At 51.0% G+C, this 19,280-nt stretch overlaps 1 protein-coding gene across 3 annotated transcripts in view; it reads right to left on the reverse strand.

The window, feature by feature from the left end:
- Positions 1 to 19,280, reverse strand: part of sfswap (splicing factor SWAP) — a 61,235-nt gene that overhangs the window by 21,051 nt on the left and 20,904 nt on the right. For 2 of the 3 annotated variants that reach the window (XM_083670359.1, XM_083670361.1), the window contains exons 11-13: positions 9,495 to 9,585; positions 8,843 to 9,076; positions 4,640 to 4,878 (exon numbers count right to left, since the gene is read on the reverse strand). In XM_083670359.1, the coding sequence (XP_083526485.1) occupies positions 4,640 to 4,878; positions 8,843 to 9,076; positions 9,495 to 9,585 (564 nt within the window). The remainder of the gene's footprint in view (positions 1 to 4,639; positions 4,879 to 8,842; positions 9,077 to 9,494; positions 9,586 to 19,280) is intronic. The other variant, XM_083670360.1, reaches the window with a different exon arrangement.

Raw genomic sequence — 19,280 nt, forward strand, 5'->3', positions numbered from 1 at the left:
AGAGGACGCCCAGAAAACATCAAACTAGTTAGACGAAGCGGAACACGGATCATAACCGAACGTCAACAAAAATATACATCGGATCGAATGAGGTCATCGGAGAGTTTGCAAAGCAGCAGCAGCAGCAGCAGCAGGAGACTCAGCGCTCTGATTGGCTGACGTATAGCTGGGTCAAGGGTCGTCATCACCTCATCATCTGCTTAACAGCGCTGTGCATTGGAGCACACAGGGCGCTGATGAGAAAGACATGCTGTCAGTGAGACGTCCTCCCTCCCTGCTACACCACACAAACCTCACGGCCGCAGGGCCCGTCCTCTCTGATCCAGCCTCTAAAAGGAGAGAGAGAGGCACGCATCGCGCATACAGCACGCATTAACACATGCAAATCAATTACAATCAGTCACATAACCAAAATCTAACTGTTCTGTGGCTTCGGGGGGCGAGCTGAATGGTCTTGATAGGAAGAGGGAGGGAGGGAGGGAGGGAGGGGGGGAGAGAGAGAGAGAGAGAGGGAAAGAAATGGATAACATCTCCGGACCTATTTCATGGCATCACATTCCACCCTAAAGCCTGTGCCAAAATGAATCGGTCCTCTGAAGCAATCTCCTTAGACAATTTAGGCTGGCTGGAGTGCTACAAGCCCAAATAAAATGGCCTATAAAAGGTCTGTTTTCATAGAACCTTGGCTCCAGTGACTGATTTGACTGCCACACCTCCCAGCAACAAACCTGGGTAAATGGAGGGGACTTGGAGACAACTATTTGCTCGACAATTGGACGCAGGTGGAGGGGATGGGGGGGTGAGGGTGAACAAAACAGTGGAAGGTTGCCAAATCAGCATGGGTAGGATTGATTTTTAGATTGAAGAATAATGTGCTTGAACTACTTCAAATGCCGCGAGTCAGCATTTCGACGAGAACTTGACTGAACAAATGTTCAATTGCACTTTGCTAAAATGCAATTCTCGACACTGGAAACGGATTTAACGTTCTCATGGCAAACAGACGACAGCGGTGCTACTGTATATCTACAATCTCCCTCTCCCGCTCCGCCGAAGCGCTGGCCTGCTGTCGGAATGAAAAAAACCCTCTTTTTTTGTGGAAGTCCCTGTTTTACATCAAGACCTCCTCTGACCCCTGCTCTTCTGCAGTGATGACGCTAACGATGCTGAAGTGCCCTCTCTCCACCTCTCTCTCTCTCTCCCTCCCTCCCTCTCTCTCTGCGTTCTTTCTCCCTCTCTCTCTGGAATGCTCCTCATTTAAGTCAATCACCATCCGCTCTGGTCAGGACTCAACCCCAGAGAGGAAAGTTCTTAGCACAAATGTGACTCCTGCATTTCTCTTTCTCTCTTCATGTCCCTCCTCTCCTCTCCTCTGTTCTGTTCTGTTCTGTTCTGGCATCAGTCAGGGTGTTCCTGACGAGCTGTCGTCACAGACTTCACAAAGGAAATGTAAATCCTCTCTCTCTCGCCTTCATTAAGGAACACTAGGCCCTGCGTCAACAGCCTTAGCTGCATGACAGCACACACACGATACGCACACACACACACACACACACACACGATACGCACACACACACACACACAATATACGCACACTCCATGCATTCTGTGGCCAAGCGAAGCTGCTATTGCTCCCGTGGCAACTCTCTCCAAACAGCAATCCTGAAAGCTGTCATACTCCTCATTCTCCAACAGCTACAGCTCCGCTACACTACGCAAGATAAACCATGCTTCTTTTTCTGAACCCTTTTCTTATTTAAAGCGAGACAACAGAAGGAGAAAAGAGTTCAGCGCGCTGCGATCGCCTCACCAAACCATCAGCCTTCTAACCCTGACAGACCACTGACGTCTACAACTCCAGCACCCTGAACATATCTTCATCATCAACACCATCACCACCACCACCATCGTCGTCTAGGCCAGACGGAGGCGTCCAGACGTCCCAGAGACGTCAGGGCACAGCTGGGCAGAGAGACAGAGAGGACCCTCCTCCTGACAGAGGCTCTACCCACAGCCACCTGGCTGAACAGGTGACGGCCAGGGTCACCAGGTGTGTGTTGGGCCCACATTAGAGGGAGCTGACATACCCTATTCACCGTGTGGACAGACACCCCTGACACACACACACACACACACACAGCCTGACATCAAACACCCTCTGTGATTATTATTTACACTTTAAAGCGCCCCCTGCTTCGCCTGTCTCACACACACACAAGCCCCATGAGGAAGTGTTAGCGTAGCGTAGTGTGGTTCTCTGTAACAGAAACAGCTCCATTCTTCAGGAGTAGAGTTCCTCTATTGTGATGTTTGCCACCTCTGGCAGTCGGGAGGGAATGCTGGGAGCGTCAGGTGGCCTCTCTCTCTCTCTCTCTCAGATGCACTCACAAACAAGCCATGAATCACCGTGAGAACGCACGCTGCACAAAGTGCACTGCGGCCCGGCGTGCAGCGAAGTGTGTGTGTGTGGAAAAAACACACAAATCTCTCTCACGCATTGTAAACACACACACACATGCATGCACACAGAGAAAACACACAGAAAACACACACACGCTGCTCTTGGCGTCGGTTCAAGTACGCGCGTGGAGCAGTGAGAACGCTGATCTGTAAAGTGACATGGACAATAAAATGCTCCTCTAATGCCCCTCTAAAACCACCCACTCTCCGCTCTGAACAACAGCTCCCCACGCCAGAGGAACGCCGTCTGGGTGGCGAGGCGCAGCCTGGAAGACGCTCTGGTCTCTGGGCCTGTTTGCAGCTTGGGGATAAATACACTCCTGAGAAGTTTATAAGCGGGCCCCACTCCCCTCAGTAAAACCCAGTAAACCTGGCCAGTAAAAACGGCAGGCGCGCTGCCACTGCGTAAATCAGCCCTCCTCTGCCAGTCAGGCCCTGATAGGCCGCCCTGATGGGAAGAGATAAACGTGCTTTATTTGCCGCAGGACAACGACAAGATGCCAGACGGACCGCCGGCTTCGGGTTTAGTTGCCGTGGCAATAACCGGGGAAGACAGGCGCCGTAGATCATGGCCGCCGAGTCCCTTCTGACAAAACGGTTGGGGGGGGGGGGCACGGTGGGGGGGTTGTTCACTGCTGGGGGAGCGGGCCGATACCGTCTGTCTCCTCTGAGAAGGAGAAGGGCTGGCAAGTCTCCTACATGGGGGGGGGGGGGCAAACTTAGCCACTCCACCCCCCAAGGCTACATATGCGTCTTAAGTGGGTCCAGATCCATGCATTTGAAGCTAATTCTTTGGAGCTGTGTTAGAGAGGGAGAAGGGGGAATTGGGGCGGCCATGCAGGGAATGCCTACAGGGAGAGCCCAGGCGTCTAAAAGGCCCAGCTCTTATTGGAAATGCAATATAGCTCCAGGATGCGGATACAGATATCCACTTCTAATTTGAGAGGCAGTAAAAGTCCATATTTCCCTGATGCATGAGTAAATCTGCTCTCTGAGCCCGGCGGGGAGAGACCACGGAGGAAAATGACCTGGATTCAGGTACAGAGAAGACACAACCAGACCTGGAAGCTGAGCTGAGTGAATTGCCTTGCCTGTTACTCTAGGGTGTGTCTGTGTGTGTGTGTGAATATCTGTACGCGTGTGCGTGTCTGTGTGTGTGTGTGTTTTTGCGGGGAGGGTAGATATCCCCTGAGAGAGAGAGAGAGAGAGAGAGAGCCATTTGTACACCTTCATCTACGCCTACAGTCATCCGGCTGTTGGTGAACTGCTGTCCAACCAGAGACACAGGGAGAGTGTGTGTGTGAGAGACACATCTCCCATATGCTTCTCATTACTCTGTGTGAGAGCACACAAGTAGCCAACACACACACACACACACACACACACACACACACACCCCCAACTGCGTGCAAGCATGAGAAATCTGATAACCAGTGTGTCAGTATACATCATTACAGCCAAGCCAGCAGCAACAACAACAACAAACCACCTCACCCCCATCGACCCACTACGACCTACTGCTGGCTGACGCACGCACGCACGCACGCACACACGCACGCACGCACGCACGCACGGACGCACGCACGCACTAGAACTGACCTCACCTGGAGTGACTGGGCTCTTATGTTACTTACAGTAACATGCCAGTGGCTAAATCAGTTAGTCGTTGCCTGTGTGAGTGTGAGTGTGAGTGTGTGTGTGTGTGTGTGTGTGTGTGTGTGTGACATATGGATCATGATTAGATTTGTGTTTGCGCACCAGAGTGTAGGTGTGTGTGGATCGATGCGAGGCAGCCTCTCTCTGCGGGTGTGAGGGACTGTGAACGTGTACTCTCTTAAACACACACACACACACACACACAGTTTGAAGCCTCCGGAGAGTACTGTCAGCGGGGCCAATTAAAGGCTGCTCCTCTCCCTACGCAGGTTGATGAAGATGAAGAGACTCCATTAGGAACATTATCCTCCTCTCCACGGAAGGCTAGGCCCAACAGATGGACGGTCACCACGCCCCCCCCCCCCCCACACACACACACACACACACACACACACACAACGCCACCCCCACACGCACACGCTCGCACACACACACGCTCGCACTAGCAGTGATGAAACACCCAACAGGTTGGCTAACCCCAGGTGAGGTCAATTCTAGCGTATGTGTGTGTGTGTCTGCGTACGTTTGTATATGTGTGCGCCCCGCGGCTGCGACGGCGTTGTGTTACGGCGCTGACCTCTGGCAGTGCGGGGGTCTCGTCGGGCCGGTGGTCTCCGGCGAGGGGGGTGCGGAGGGTCTGGAGGAAGAGCGCCGCCTTCCTCTTCCTCTCCGCCTGCAGCTGCTTCTCCCTGGACTCCTTGGAGGCCTGAGCCAGCTTCTCCCTGGCCGCCGCAGCCAGACGGTCCTCCAGCTTCAGCTTGGCTGTAGGGGGTGGGGGTGGGGGGTGGGGGGGTGGGGAGAGAGAAGGTCAGGTACGCAATGATAACATCAGCTATGGTGGGAGAGAGAGAGAGGGGTGGGGGGGTCAGGTATAGGCTGATAACATCGGTTATGGTGGGAGAGAGAGAGAGAGAGAGAGAGAGGGAGGGAGGGAGGTCAGGTATTCAGTACACTGATAACATAGCTTCTAATAAGAGAGATGGGAGAGAGAGGGAGGTCGTGAGGGGGGGGGGGGGGGTCAGACACAGTGGAGGTGGCAGAGAGATTGCTTGGAGGGAGAGAGAGGTAAAAGTGGAGAGAGAGAGAGAAGGGAGTCAGGGATGTGTTGGGAGGGAGAGAGACAGACAGAGAGAGCCAAAGCCAGAGAGAGAGAGAGAGAGAGAAAGACAAAGACAGACAGAGTGAGTGTGTGCGTATGTGTGTGGGAGTGTGTGTGTGTGTGTGCACCGTGCTGTGAGGCCCAGTGTGAGGCTCGGCTAAGAAGGAAAAGTAACGAGTAATGCTTTCAGAGAGAGAGAAAGAGAGAGAGAAGCCGGGGGAGGACGAAACAGAGAGAGAGAGAGATGGCAGATGAAAGGAGGGGAGACTGGGGGCGGCAGGAGAGAGAGAGAGAGAGCGGGGGCGGGGGCGGGGGCAGGAGGAGGGTTGGGAAGCGTAATGGACCGCAAAGGAGGAGAGGCAGAGACGGAAGGAGGGATGGATGAAACCAGAGCGTCAGAGGTACATTATTGACACTGCACTGCTCATCGGTGCATAGGGGGACAGAAAATTGGATAGGAGAAACTCCAGGGTTTATGAAAGCTTCCCAGGAGCACTTTATTAACTCTGCCTTTCCGAGCGTACGCTGGATATCCTCGGATGTTCAACGCTTCGGTGTTTAAACAAATTAGGTCCTCAAAACGGGGGACTTCTGCTGTCCTCTGGACCACCGGGGAAAACTATTGGACGTGGACGGAGGAAACACAGCGGGGGGAGATGTCGGCTCACGTCGGAGGGCGTGACTCCGTCCGCACGGGCGAAAAGCGGCGTCGCGCTGGGAAGACGTGAGACGGTGCGGCGTGAGATTGAGGATGAGGAGAGAGGGACGGACGGAGAAGGAGAGAGGGAAGGAGGAGAGAGGGACGGACGGAGAAGGAGAGAGGGAAGAAGGAGAGAGGGACGGACGGTGAAGGAGAGAGGGAGGGAGGAGAGAGGGATGGATGGAGAAGGAGAAGGAGAGTGGGAAGAGAGGTTGGGAGGAGAGAGGGACAGACGAAGGAAAAGGAGAGAGGGAGGGAGGAGAGGAGAGGGGAAGAGAGGGTGGGAGGAGAGAGGGACGGACGGTGAAGGAAAAGGAGAGAGGAAGAGAGGGAGGGAGAAGAGAGAGATGGACAGAGAGACAGAAGGAGAGGGAGAAGAGTGGCTCATCGCCATCGACCAGACTGAGGGGTTCAATTGTCCGCCTGACAATAGCTCAATTAGTGTGTGTGTGTGTGTGTGTGTGTGTGCATTTGCGATCCCCACCATCTGTTCATCAAACGTACAAAGGGAAAGAGCTAGAAAATAAGTCATTATGTGATGCAACCACGGGCTGCGAATACATACTTCTCTGGACTAAATATTGGCTGCCTGCCAGGACCGATGAGATGAGGGCTCAGTGCAAACGCGTCAGACCCACAACAGCTACTGGACCCCTAGCAGTGAACCCCAGCACCCCCAAAATGATACAATTACTGCTATGATTATAATCAAAGTGAGTCATGTATTCTCACAGTAAGAAGGGGCGTTCCACCTCAGCGGTTGCACTTGCGACAAGCATCGTTTGCTCCAGAAGCAAACTTCACACTGTGACCCCCGCCAGCAGTGATCCTTATAACACCTCGGCTTCAGTTAACACCTCGTGGTGGGGTGGAATCACGCTTTCATACTGTAGGGAGAGGGAGGGAGGGAGGGAGGGAGGGGAGGAGAGAGAGAGGGAAGGAGAGGGAGGGAGGCAGAGAGAGAGAGAGAGAGAGAGGGAGAGAGAGAGGGAGAGAGAGAGAGAGGGAGAGAAAGAGAGAGGAAAGGAGAGATAGAGAGGGAGAGAGAGAGAAAGAGAGAGGGAAGGAGAGATAGAGAGGGAGAGAGAGAGAAAGAGAGACGGAAGGAGAGCGATGAGCATGGGTGTAGCGTCCCATAGGCTAAGGCAAGTTAATCTTCCCAAAAGTAAATTAAAATAAATGTACCAAAATTACACCCAGTAATTACTCCTGTGATTATAATCACAGCGACTCATTTCTTCTCACGGTAAAGAGAGAAAGACGCTTCTTCTCTCTGCAGTCGCAATTGGCAACAAACGGAACTCGCGGGAGACGTTCCAAATCAATATTCTAAGCAAACTTTACTGCTACAGCAGGGTGACTGGAGGCCTACACTTTAACCTCAAGACTGACACTGATGGAGTCATTGTGTGTGTGTGTGTGTGTGTGGGAGGGGGGGGTATGGTGGGGGGGTGTGAGGAGGGGGGGGCAACACTGAAATCATAGCCCAAAACTCGACACTCACGCTACGCCTGTGATGGAGAGAGAGAGACCGATGGAGATCAAGAGAAAGATGAAAAAGCGAAAGGGAGGAAAAAAACGTGTGGGAAAGATAAGAGGAGGAGGAGGAAGACAGTGACAGAGAGAGAGAGAGAGAATTGAAAGAAAGTACAGAGATGGCAGACAGGTTCAGCCTGAGCGAACGCCCCAATCAGTGGAATTCTTTGCAACAAGTGCTGAAGCAATCAAAGCCTTTTGCTCTGCTTCAAAGCAAAGGCATGGAGGTTCCAGTCTAGACGGCTGCCTTGACTACAACCAATCATGTTATTGTTGTTGTTGTTGACGACACCCTGTCCATGCTCAAAGAGGGAGAAGCAACAAAAGAGTTTTTTGAGCTGTAAGCAGATTGTCACAGTTAAACCCAAAACACTCCATTGATCTTTTAGAAAACCGTAAAAGGCAAATAAACCAATAGCAAATGAGACAGGCGGCCAGCGGCACGCACACACGCACACGCTCACACACGCACAGTGCTTTATGATAAGGGGAGCAAGTGGTCTGAAAGCTAAAACACACACAAATACTGGACTGACATGGGCATATTCAATAACAATCAGGACCAATGGAAACCCCCACCCCCCCACCCACACCCAGCTGAATCCCTGCATGGGTAATCACAGTGAGCCTGTGTGATCCTTTTCCAGCCCATCAATCCAGATTAGTCCAGCTCTGTGAGAGGATCGATGGGCTGCAGTCTAACGGAGGCAGGCTGTGAGTGACAGGCCAGCTGCCACACCGCCATTCATTTCACTTTACTGCCACTTTATTTACCCTGCCTCTGCTCAAATACAACTAATTACACAGATCTTACGCTTCTCCGGACTGCTGAAGCAGTGATGAGGTGGGTTGTGTGTGTGTGTGTGTGTGTGTGTGTTTCCATTGGTCCTGATTGTTATTGAAAATGCCCATGTCTGCCCTGTATTTGACCAGGGATAATGCACACTTTAGATAATGAATGGGTCCTGTAAGTAAGGCCTGCATTTGCAATTCCATCACCACACCGGTGTGTGTGTGTGTGTGTGTGTCCATTGTGGGTCCAAGAGAGAAATACGACTGTGGTTTACTGTATCCACTCTGTCCTTCCTGGAAGTACTCCCTTAAAAGCTCCCTCAAGCTTTACTATTCTGTTCTATTCAGTGTATTCACGGCTGTACCCCCCCCCCCCCCCAATCCACCCCCACCCCCGACCCTGAAGCGTCTGACTTCCCGCAAAGGTGAAGTGTGTGTTTGATTGAGTGGTGTCCTTCAATATCAAAACATTTTTCTATTTATTTACCTGGCATGAAAAATGTTGGGTGTTATGCTTAAATTCGAACGCTACCTCCATGTCAAACGCATCCTTTCAGACAAACACAACATCGACCAATGGGAGGGGGTTTCTCCAGTACCTTGTTTGGCCTCCAGCTCCTCCAGTGTGAGGGACGGCCTCTTCTCCTCCACCGCGGGGGGCGGGGCCAGCTCCCGGACGATCATCTCGGCCCCGCCCATCATGGCCTGCAGCCCCGCCTCCAGCTCCTTGTCCGGGTCGTCGTCTGAGTCGTCCAGCCGGACGCGGTTCTTCTCCAGTGGCAGTAGGTCGTTCTCCTTGGCCCTGATGGCGAAGCAGATGGGCGCAAAGGACGCTGGGAGAGGCGGAGGCGAGGAGGGGGGGAGAAAGAGAAAGAGGGGGAGGCGTTGATTAAAGTGTTGGGTCAGTGGAGGTGAAGGGACGTGAGGGTTGCAGTCAGTCCTTTTACGCATTAACCTTCCCCAGACACAGTCTCATTGAGCCAGGGTCAGCAGTCATTACAGCAGGCCACAGACATGAGGCTGAGAAAGACCTTGTTATGACTGGATAGGCCCTTCGTCGGGGGAGGGGGGGGGGCGGGCGGCTAGAGGCTGACAGCTCTAAATGACACGCCCACAGGGATAATTTTAAATGGGATCTGTCTTCCAGTGGCGGTAGTAATCTCATTGCCTCTTTTCCCCCTAAATTGCCCTCTGTTCTCCCTAAAGCTGGCGGTTCTGTCTGTGTGTCTGTCTGTGTTCATCAGACCTTACCTTTAATTAGCTTGGCCTCCTTAAGCGGCTGGTCAGAGGACTCCTCTATCTCCTCCTCCAATGGGCCCAGGCTGTGAGATGAGGAGCCAGTCTATTGGAAAGAGAGAAAGGGAGACAGAGAGAGATTATTATTTCCAGAACAAAGTGCTGCAAAGCAAACTTCTCCAGACTAGACCACAGACTTAAGAGCATTACCACACACAACAGACAGACCAATTAAAGCCCATCAATTAATGAACCGAAATGATTGGTAACAAGCTTACAGGAGCAGTGCTTTAATCAGGGACGTATTTGAGTCCATTTCTAACGTGTTCTGTGACGCTGCTGGGTGCTCTATGCTGTGGGCCCTCAGTAATGCCAACGCTCTGTCTGAAATGTGTCTAAAGGACGGGTTTAAAAGTTGAAAGACAGAAATAGCCACCACTGTCTGTGTAGCACCGCGAGGGTTGTCACTCGTGGTCGAAATGGCAGGAAACCCATTTCACACTACAGAGGGCCGAACCCCCCCCCCCTCTTTCTCTCCCTCTCTACCCTCATACTCTCATTAGGATGCTCTGGGCGTTGGGAGCACGGTTCACTGGTGGACGCTGACAGAGGAGTGTAATCACTGGAGTGTTCAGCGGTGGAGGAGGGGGTGGAGGAGCGGCCCGGTCTAAAGGCTGGAGAGCACGTATGTCTGGTATGTCTGTCTCTCCTCAGGCCCACAGCAACACACGCGACGACCTCCGACCTCACTAAGGCGGGAGATGGACTACTAGACACAGATGCTAACATCTCATATCACCGGGGGAGGCCGACTTCTGCCTCCACCAAATATATATACACACACACACATCATCTCACTTCATGTTTTATATATGACGGTATGGTGTCTGAGCGACGGGTGTAAAAGGTTGCGTTTCGCACCGCTGCATTTGACATGACATCCTGGGGTTTTAATTGTACTGATACTGCAGAGGAGCGGAGGAAGGAGAGGGAGAGGCATGGAGAAGAGAGAGAGAGAGAGAGAGAGAGAAATTGAAAAGAGAAGAAGATTAAAGAGAGAAGAAAGGGAGTGGAGGCAGATAGAGGAAGGTAGAGGAGATGAGACCGAAAGTGTTTTTCATCCTGGATTTCTAATTGTTACTGCAGAGAGAAAGAGAGAGGGAAAGAGAGAGAGAGAGAGAGAGAGAGAAGGTAAATTGAAGAGAGAGGAAGATTAAAGAGAGAAAAGAAAGAGAGAAGAGGCAGATGGGGGGAAGATAGGAAGGTAGAGGAGAGTAAACCGGGTTTTCTTTGTGTTGCTTAATGGACATTTTAGGAAATGTTTTGAATTTCTTCAGAATCAGCCTCAGTGGAATATGAGAGGGCAGGAGACCATTACCCCCCAGCCAATGATCTGTCTCCCTGAAGATCAGCCAATAGGATGCGAGAGGGAGGGAGAGGGGGGGGGGAGACAGAGCCAGAGCCAGAGAGAGAGAGAGACAGAGAGAGATTATTATTTCAAGAACAAAGTGCTGCAAAGCAAAGTTCTACAGACTGGAAGAGAGAATTAGAAGCATTAGCAGACACAATAGACAGACCAATTAAAACTCATCAATTAATGAACTGAAATGATAGAGAGAGACTGTGTGTGTGAGAAAGCGAGAGCAAGAGAGAGAGAGAGAAAGAGAGAGAGAGAGAGAGAACAAAGTGATTGGAGTTCTCCAGACTAGACCAGAGACTTAAGAGCATGAGCAGACAAACAGACAGACCAATTAAAGCCCATCAATTAATGAACCGAAATGAATGGTAACAAGCTTACAGGAGCAGTGCTTTCATCAGGGACGTATTTGAGTCCATTTCTAACAGTGTTCTGTGACGCTGCTGGGTGCTCTATGCTGTGGGCCCTCAGTAATGCCAACGCTCTGTCTGAAATGTGTCTAAAGGACGGGTTTAAAAGTTGAAAGACAGAAATAGCCACCACTGTCTGTGTAGCACGACTCCCTCCACTCCCTCCTCCTCTCCATCCCTCCTCCTCCTCCTCCTCTCTCCCTCCATCCCTCCTCCTCCTTTCTCTACCCTGAGACTCATTAGAATGCTCTGAGCGTTGTGAGCATGGACTATGAGAGGTCATGAGACCATTAGCCCTGCCAAGGATCTGTCTCCTGAAGATGAGGCAATGTGATGACACACATACACGCACGCACGCACCTCTAACACACAAACCCCACGCACGCACGCACGGACACACACACACACACGTTAACACATTCAACTAGGACTTCAGCATCTCCTTCACCAAACAGACAGCCCCTGACAACAATTAACCAGGTGGAAGAAAAAAACATGAGAAAGGAGAGAAGGTTCAGACAGTTTAATGACCAGAGAGAGCAGGCAGTATGACAGACAAGGCCTGATGGGCCGCTTACAGTGTGCCCAGGTCAGCCTCCACACACACACACGCAGACTCGCACAGACACACACCCACACACACAGACACGCACACACACACAGACACGCAGACTTGCACACACAGACAAACGCAGACACGCAGACTCGCGCACACACACACAGCCTGTCTAGCAGGACTCATCCTGCGACTGCTGAACAGAAATAGAACATTTGAACAAAAATAAATACAAATAAATACTGTAGGGCTGGCCACACCCACCCACACGTCTGTGTACATGCTCCACGTCGATCAAACTGCGTGAAGAGAAGAAGAAAGTGATTCTGAGAAGAAAGTCCCCTCTGAAATCTCTCCGTCCCTGTGACGCGCACGGACCTAGAAGTCTTTTTTTCAACATGACGGTGAAATCCGTTAAAATGTCAAGCGTGAACACGCGTTCAATTTCTCATCAGTCGTCGTGGTGTGTGTTTGAGCAGCATATTTCTGCATACACGGATGGATTTGTTTCAAATTAGCCTCTGGTTTATTCCCTGTCGTACGCTCCGTCTTCCTCTGCATGTGTCTGGAACGTCAGCCTGACGCTCCTGCCACAGCCAAGGCTGTCATCCCGACACGGAGACCCAGGGATTCCTCTGACACCTCCGCTCTCCACGTCTCATTAACACACACGGGACACGCCGGGGGAGGCTAGCCGAGGTAGAAATGGGAGGACAGGGCTCACTGGAATGCGTGTGGAGTGGTGCCAAACACACGTCCTCCGACGTCTACCTCCACCAGCCTCCGCTGGTTACACGTGTGTGAAGACATGAAGGAGGACGGCTCATCCACGCGGAAACATGGAATCATTTTACAATCACACGGCTCACGCATGACTACGCAGCAAAGCACTACATGTGCATGGCGTGTGAGTGCGTGTGTGTGTGCGTGTGAAAGCGGGGTATTAGGCCAGTTTCTGGATGGATGGGTGGGCGGTTCGTAGGCGAGAAGAGAGAGGATGGACTCAAAGCCTTTGGGCTGTAATACGACACTGAGAGATGACCTGTACCCTATGACCTCTACACTATGACCTCTACCCTATGACCTCTACCCTACGGTCTGTACCCAATAACCTCTACCCTATGGTCTGTATGGACAAGGTCAAGAGATAGTAGTGTGAACTCTTGCTTCGATTTCACTCACACACACACACACACACACACACACACACACACACACACACACACACACACACACACACACACACACACACACACACACACACACACACACACACACACACACACAGCTGTGAGTTAACCATACAATGCGGACTTCTCATTAGTGTGCTGGTCCACAGCCTGCCCACAGTAGGCCCAGCTTTTCAGCAATCCACATCAACATCTCCACTGCCCAGATCAGAGTCCTCATAGCAGGGAAAAATACACCTTCTGCCAGGGTAGATGACCAACAAAAGGTACTATAATGATAACGTATGAAGACCCCCTCCCCCCCCGTTCTGGTACTGTTCTAGTACTTCAGAGGATGTATCTCAGAACGTTCTAGAGTCCAGTTCTGGTCCTGTTCTAGTACCTCAGAGGATGTATCTCAGAACGTTCTAGAGTCCAGTTCTGGTCCTGTTCTAGTACCTCAGAGGATGCATTTCAGAACGTTCTAGAGTCAAGTTCTGGTACTGTTCAGTAGAAATGTCAACAGCTGCTTATTAACACACACACACAACACTCCAAAACATCCCGGGGGCGGAAAGCCTTCAAACAGAGCCAGCCAGAGGGCACGGAAACAAGGAAGAGACCTAGGGTGGAACTAGGCTTTGGTTCCTCTTCCTTTGACTTCCACAAGGCCAGGGAGTTCAGTCTAATGAGAGCTTAGAAGAAACGGTTGCGTCACCATAATCTCATCAAGCCATTTATCAGACACATGACGCTTAACCATGGAGACACAGCAACTGCTCAAAAGATACCAACCCAAACACTGTCACTGACATAGCCACGGAACAGAGAGAGAGAGAGAGTTAATTTGTTATTCCTACCATGCTCTGAAACTAATGACACCAGATGAGCTGAGTCCATGCGGAGTGTGAGCAGCGTACGCCCCCAACAGCTCCACTGTGATTAGTGACTCTAATCATGCCACCGCTGTGAGCTAATGACAGGAGTCAGCACAGAGCCCGCCCCTCACCCCTCTCCCTGCCCTACCTCACCCCCGCTCCCCCCGCCCGCTCTTCACCCCTCTCCCCGCACCCGCCCTTCACCCCCGCGCCTGCCCCTCACCCTCCGCCCTTCACCATCACACCCCTGTCACCCCAACACCCACAGGGCAACCTAGGGACCACGCTACCCATAACCAACCCTGGAACATGGACCCCATATAGGGGAACTACTACCATAGCCTACCCCTAAGCCCTGGAACATGGACCCCATATAGGGGAACCACTACCATAGCCTACCCCTAAGCCCTGGAACATGGACCCCATATAGGGGAACCACTACCATAGCCTACCCCTAAGCCCTGGAACACCTAACACCCACAGGGCAACCCTGGTGGTTACCCAAACCACTGGCCTTCTCCTTCCCACCCACTGTGACGTGAACTCAGCCGGTGACAACACCAACTCTGGCACCTCTAGCCAGCGACCCTACCGGATCTAACAACACATCACTCCTCCACACACCTTCCACATCACCGCGGCGCAGAGAGACACAACACCACAGTGTGACCGGAGAAGGTGGTGTTCCTCGTTCACAGCTTCCCTCAGGAACCAGGTCACCGACAGGATGAGGAAAGGAAAAGACGAGAGAGAGAAACACAGAGAGAGAGAGAGAGAGAGTGGTGGAGAGAGAGAGAGAGAGAGAGAGAGAGAGAGAGAAACAGAGTGGTGTAGAGAGAGAGAGACCATTAGCCGAACCACATCTGTTGAAGTTCATGGAGGTGTTCCCCCACTAGTCTCAGCTCTTCAAAGGTTCAGGTACACACAGGTACAGCATAGACACACACACACACACACACACACACACACACACACACACGAGAAATGGCGTCTGCCAGGTCAGACAGGAAGGCTGGCGGATCGAATGCTTAAGTATGGTGATGAATCGCCTTTCGCCATAGAAGGAGGGAGGAAGGAGGGAGGGAGAGAGGGATGGAGGGAGGAGGTATAGCACTCACTCCTGTGGAGGCAGAGACTTTACAGTACAAAAGGATACAGGAGAGGAGAGGAAAGGAAAGGGGGAGAGGAGTGGAGTGGAGTGGAGTAATAGATAAGAAAGAATTGAGGAGTGTTAAAGTGAAGCAGAGAAAATCCTCCCTACTTGAGGTCCCATTCAACACCAGAAGCTGCATGTCTCCTTTGAATTTGCAGGAAGGGAGGAAAAAGCTTGAGTGATTCAGCGAAATCGACTTCCTTGATATTGATAAGACTCCCCAGGCTCTCTGACGGGGGACAGAGGATGGGGCTGGGGGGGTGGAGGGTAGGGGGACAGAGGATGGGGCTGGGGGGGGTGGAGGGTAGGGGGGGCAGAGGGAGGCATGCAGGGCCAGACACAGAGCTCCAGGGTGGTGGTGTGTCTGAGAGAGAGTTCCAGAGGGAGTGTGCGTGGGAGGTACAGTGCGTGTGTGTGTGAGTGTGTGTGAGTGTGAGTGTGCGCGTGCATGCATCTGCTCCAGTTGTTCTGCTAGTCCCATCCCTGTTCACCAGAGGAGCATGTTAAACTGAGGTTAGCTAGCTCCTGAGCGCAGCAGCTCACAGACAACACATGATCCAACCCCCCCGCGAAATGATCTGTTTAGCAATTCAGAAGAGACCCTCAACGGCACAAAACACTAAGCTATTACCAGCGCAAGAAACGTGGAGTGGTAAAAAAATAAATATATATATAAAACAGGGAAAAAACGTTTTTTTTTTTCTTCAAAAAAGCTTCCCGTGTAGGATCTGTTTTCCTGTGTTGAACACGGCTTTGAGGTTGAGCTAGAGCGCTGCTGTGCAGCTAATCGTGTTCAGCAGGAAGCAGCTGAAGCCTCGGGAGTGAGAGCATCCCGGGAGGGAGGGAGAGAGAGAGAGAGAGAGAGAGAGTGGGAGAGACAGACAGAGAGAGAGAGAGAGAGAGAGAGGGAAAGAGAGACAGACAGAGAAACGCTCCTCACCGTGCGACGCTCTGCTGTACCCGCCCCCTCCTCCATGCCACAGCCGTGACACGTGTACCGAAGCCCCCCCACGGCTCTCTGCTTCCGCCTCCGCAGTCCTGCCAGCTTCAGCCTACTGCTGGCATTGTCTGCCTGTGTGTGTGTGTTTGTATGAGTCTTAATTACCGCAACACGCTTAATGATACCAGTGACAGGTAGGGAACTCTGAACCCAATTATTCATGAAACTATGGATAAATGCAGTCATTTGACGAACATGTGTGTGTGTGCGTGTGTGTGTGTGTGTGTGTGTACGCATGTGACATACAAAACATGTGTTGCCTTTCTGCCTCGTTGTAAAGAAGATGTCAGAGTCAGCAAAAAAAACAACACACATCCAACTTTAAACACGCTGGGATGTTTCAACTTTAAATACGCTGGGATGTTTCAACTTTAAATACGCTGGGATGTTTCAACTTTAAATACGCTGGGATGTTTCAACTTTCCGCGTGTCTTGTTTTCTTCATGTTTTCTGAGCAGCAATCTGTTTGGACCGAAGGAGAGAGAGTACTGTAGCAGCCACGCGTTGGGGTCCAAAAAAAACTAACTGTTTCTAAAATGGGAGCTTTAATTTACAAAGTTAGAGGAGCACATAAAAAAATTGGCAGTGTGTGACAAACATCAGGCTTGGGAGGCAAGGGGGGGGGGGGGGCGGTGCGGAGGGGGGGATGGGGGAACAGGAATTGTATAGTAAGCAGTGACGAAAGAAGACCTCTTCATCTTTCCTACGCCTTAACAGCAGTGATGTGAGGCGTATGACTGTAGAAGACTGGGTCGGTCAAAGCCGGGCCAGTACGTTGTTCTTTAACAGTCGTGTGGCTCCTCTCAAGCTATAAAATAATAACCTAACATCAATACCACAAGCCGCTCAAATCTGGTTCATGTTTAATATCATTCGAAGCCCCCTTCTTATGAATAACAGAGGGGATCTATCTTTTTTGCAGCACATATCTCTGTGTGTAATGACCGGTTTGAATGAGAGATAATTACATGCGGGATCTGGAAGCTTCCAGAGAGGGTTTTCCACTTTTCATTAGGCCCAACTCAAAAGCTCATTCCAGTAAAACACAGAGTTGACTGCCAAACCTCCAGGCTGAAGCTACAGTATCACCATTATCATCGCCAGTTAGGAAGTTATTTCTTCCGCAGAAAGCCGTAGAGAGGCTTAGAGAGAGAGAGAGACACACACACACACACACGCAGACACACACACGCACTTATGATTTATGGCAAAGGGGGAGACGTGGCAGCACAGTGAGGATGAAGGATGAGCAACAGATAAAAACCACCAAGAAACACAACCGTGAACAGTAGAAACACAACCGTGAAGAGGAGAAACACAACCGTGAACAGGAGAAACACAACCATGAAGAGTAGAAACACAACCGTGAACAGGAGAAACACAACCGTGAACAAGAGAAACACAACCGTGAACAGGAGAAACACAACCGTGAACAGGAGAAACACAACCGTGAACAGGAGAAATACAACCGTGAACAGGAGAAATACAACTGTGAACAGGAGAAACACAACCGTGAACAGGAGAAACACAACTGTGAACAGTAGAAACACAACCGTGAACAGTAGAAACACAACCGTGAACAGTAGAAACACAACCGTGAACAGGAGAAACACAACCGTGAACAAGAGAAACACAACCGTGAACAAGAGAAACACAACCGTGAAGAGTAGAAACACAACCGTGAACAGTAGAAACACAATCGTGAACAGGAAAAACCCTCGACAACACCGGGCAATCATTTCACAACAACCCACGAGCATTACCACTCAACAAGGTCACAGAACAACAACCATGGCGCATTATCCTACGGTCTCATCCCACTACCGTTCCTCCCCCATGCTTGCCTTGTTTATACACAGCCTAGGCCAGCAGAACCAGGCCTGGCGCTCAGACAACCGATTTGACAGACCGCAGCAGGCCATTACAAGCCCAAACCCGGCCTGGTGTCTCCGCTGATTGATTCAACAAGCCCTTATTTGGCCTTTTCCAATAAGTATGAAAGCCTGAATAACAATGATGAAAGAGGCAGGAGGGCCTGCATGCATCTCACAGCCGCAAGACAAATCACAAACAGACCCCAGACTTGATGGATAAGCTGGGTGCTTGCCTGTAGGTGCTGCCTGCCTGTCTGCCTGTCTGTCTGTCTGCCTGCCTGCCTGTCTGCTGACAGAGCACAGACTTTACTTCTCTCCTCTGCACTCAGACACGTTAATGGATTTGATTTGGCGGGTGACAAATTGCTCCCAAAGTGGCTGGTAAACAAAACTCGGGCTAACGTTTTATCTCCCACGCCGGCCTGACCAGGTGAGGCCCCTCTGACACACAGCAGACTCCGGGGACATTAAACACACTGGTTCTTTATGGCCTGTTAAAATCAGGTCACAGTAAATCACTTGACTTCAAATGACTTTCGATTTTTTTTTTTCAAACCCAAAAAGAGAAACAGTGAAAAGACATACAATCATGTCCTAACCCTAACCTTAACCCTAACCCTAACCTTAACCCTAACCCTAACCCTAGCCCTCACCTAACCCAAAAGGAAACTGTGAAAAGGCATACAAACAAAAGAAAGAGTCACAGAATGCCAGAACACAACAGCCATCCTGTCCGACTCCCAGCGCCTGTACTGTACTGTAGACCGGAGCCTTGTAAAATATTTTATGAGACGTCCATGTTTCTGAGAGCAGGCGGGACAACAGAGGTTTAATGCAGCAGAACTTGCACACCAGCAGTGATTTGGGTGGTGCTCTGCTGCAACCCACAACAACAACAACAACAAACAAACAAACCTAGATATCTAGTGGCAAACCTGGTGTATTTAACATGCGAGAGAGAAATGAAGGGTGTGTGTGTGATATTCATACACTAATTTAGTACAGAAAGCAGTAATTACTGTGAACAGCAAACAGTGCCAGCTGGGTGTTGACAACGGACACAAGTTCCAGAGAGGGTGTGCTGCCTGCTATGCTGTGTGTGTGTGTGTGTGTGTGCGTGTGTGTTACAATGAGTCCACATGACTCTGCCTATTCCTCAGTGCAAGTACCTGTTTTATCTTACTGTCCTTTCCCTGAACCCACACACACACACACACACACACACACTGCATTTCCCACCCCGACACACAGACACACACACACACACACAATAAGATAGGCAACATGGGGTGCATCCCATAATAGCACCCTCAGCCTCGGTCTGTTTATGACAGATGAAAGATC

The sequence above is a fragment of the Argentina silus genome, assembly GCF_951799395.1.
Source record: "Argentina silus genome assembly, chromosome: 5".
NCBI classification, from domain to species: Eukaryota; Metazoa; Chordata; class Actinopteri; order Argentiniformes; family Argentinidae; genus Argentina; species Argentina silus.